A 2,290-nucleotide genomic window follows, 5' to 3' on the forward strand; every position below is an offset into this window, starting at 1 on the left:
AACATGGTGAGACTTTGTCTCTACTAGAAATACAAAATGAGCTGGGCACGGTGGTGGACACCCATAATTCCAGCTACTCAGGCTGAGGCATGAGAGTCGCCTGAACCTGGGAGGCGGAGGTTGCAGTGAGCCGAGATTGCGCCACTGCACCGCAGCCCGGGCAAAAAGAGTGAAACTCTTGTCTCAAAAAAAAAATAAATAAATAATAAATAAATAACCTCTGATAACAGGAGCTCATAATTTCTCAGGGTACAATCTTATGGCAGTTTCTCTCCTGGGCTGTAAAATATTTCTGTATTAGTTAAAGAATGATCTGTATAGAGCACAAAGGCCAATATTAACCTAACGATGGATAACATTGATTTTTTCTTTAAATGCTGGAAGCCATTTGAGGGTTTGATGATAAAACTACAGCATAGCACCTATTTAGTTTTATAAAGCTAACATAGTATTAAAGCCTATAAAACACAACTTCTTATGTAGTCAAAGGATTAGTATTGCAAAATGAAAAGTTTTCTTATAGAGTCAAAAACATATGAACAATCAACTTTACTTATCCATAGAACCAGAGAACCGAAAAAACCTTCCATTTCAATACGAATTGATTAATTTCTTATTACTACCAATACAGGCATGTGTAAGGGTTCAGATTTCAACCTACTACTTTCAGGATGGACAAAAACCATCTAAATGTCTTTTACTTGATATGCCTGAAAGAATAGCACCAGGATCTATTTTCATCTGCCTTATTTCAAGGTGTAATTGTTGTAGATATTTATAGACAGAAGTTTCTGTCTATTCTAGTAATTAGCAGAACTCCAATTCATATTTGCATTTTTAAGTTTTCACTCCCAACAAGTTTGAAGATAATTTTCCTAAAATACATAGATCCTCACTGGACTCTTTCAAGTCTTCCAGAGATGATGTGAATCAGCGACTCAGAATTCAATGAATATAAAGTGCAGGGTCTACACCTGTAACACACTATGTATTTGGAAGGATTTTCAATGCACCTTCAGATGTGTATCAAATAAAAATCTCTTACCCTATTGTTGGGTTGATGTTTGGATCAAAACTGTCTTCCACAAACCGCCACACAATACTCGATTTACCTACACCTGTATCCTGAAAGAGAACGAGACGTGACTGAGAAAAAGTTTACCTTTTGGCAGACACCAAAAACTACTTTGTGGCATAAGTTCAGGATTTTAGAAAAATCACCCTAGATGTGTAAATTTTATAAACTGAGGAACACAAAAGCAGTTGTCATAAAAATTTAATGGAGTAATTAGGGAATTCCAAATGTGCTAAAAGAGTAGGTTTTTGCAGTTTTTAAGACAGATTAGGACCTTTTGAAAGACCCAAAGTTTCTGCTTCGTGTAAAAAGTAATAAGTCCACTTGCTTTCTAACATGTTAGTAAACTTTGAACTCCTGGGTTACCTCTGAGTAATCCCTGAAGAATCCTAGCCCCACCCTATTTTGGGGGAATAAAGATTAGTTAATGGAGTTCCTATCTTTTAAGGCAGAAACTGGAATGACAGCATCAATTTCGGACAGAAGGCTTTGAAATGGCCAACCTTGTCCTTCCTGACAAGACAGGAAGCTGAAGCTTCAAACTAGTCTTTGGGGCTTCCTGATTTGAACACCCCCTGTCTCCACGGGAAGAGTTACTTGGCAAAGTAACTCTTTGGAGAAGTGGCAGGGGTATCCCGCAAGTTCAAAAACACCCCCAAGAGACAAAGTAGGCTAATGCTGCTTGTAAAACCTAAAGACCTGTTACGGGTTTTACTTTGGAAGACTCGGCCAACTCCCAACTAATACCTTGGTAAGTTGGAAGAAAACTATTTAAAACCCTCTCCTAACCCAGATGCAATGGAGAGGCAAGGCGGGGCTGTTTGCTCTTTGAGGGGCGGGAAGAGTCCACGGGCTCCAGAGAGGGGAAGGGGAAGGGGAAAGGTCCCTCCGGCCTCCAGGACCTTCTGGAGGGTGCAAGAGGTGGGCGGGACAGCTCCTGACCTGGAGGGAGGGTCCACGGGGCTGGCAGACAGCGTCTTGGACGGGGGATGGGGGAAAGAATGAGGGGACATGGGGGATCCGGGGTCCCCGCCAGCCCAGCCTCCCGTGGCCCTCCCGGCCGGACCCACCGCCACTCACCCCGAGGAGACACACTTTGAGCTCCCTCAGCGCCATGGCCCGGGAGCCACGGGCGCGGGCCCGCCGCCGCCCTAAGTTGAGAAAGGAAAGGCCGGGCCCAGCAAGAGCATCCCCAGGCGCCGCTGCCGCCAGACG

At 43.7% G+C, this 2,290-nt stretch overlaps 1 protein-coding gene across 1 annotated transcript in view; it reads right to left on the reverse strand.

Moving 5' to 3' along the window:
• RAB22A (RAB22A, member RAS oncogene family) overlaps positions 1–2,284 on the reverse strand; it is a 58,998-nt gene extending 56,714 nt beyond the window's left edge. Inside the window, exons 1-2 of the mRNA XM_011936673.1 lie at positions 2,156–2,284; positions 1,046–1,125 (exon numbers count right to left, since the gene is read on the reverse strand). Coding sequence (XP_011792063.1) covers positions 1,046–1,125; positions 2,156–2,191 — 116 coding nt within the window. The 5' untranslated portion in view covers positions 2,192–2,284. The remainder of the gene's footprint in view (positions 1–1,045; positions 1,126–2,155) is intronic.
• Between the last annotated feature and the right edge of the window lie 6 nt (positions 2,285–2,290).

The sequence above is a fragment of the Colobus angolensis genome, unplaced genomic scaffold, assembly GCF_000951035.1.
Source record: "Colobus angolensis palliatus isolate OR3802 unplaced genomic scaffold, Cang.pa_1.0 Scaffold156, whole genome shotgun sequence".
NCBI lineage: Eukaryota > Metazoa > Chordata > Mammalia > Primates > Cercopithecidae > Colobus > Colobus angolensis.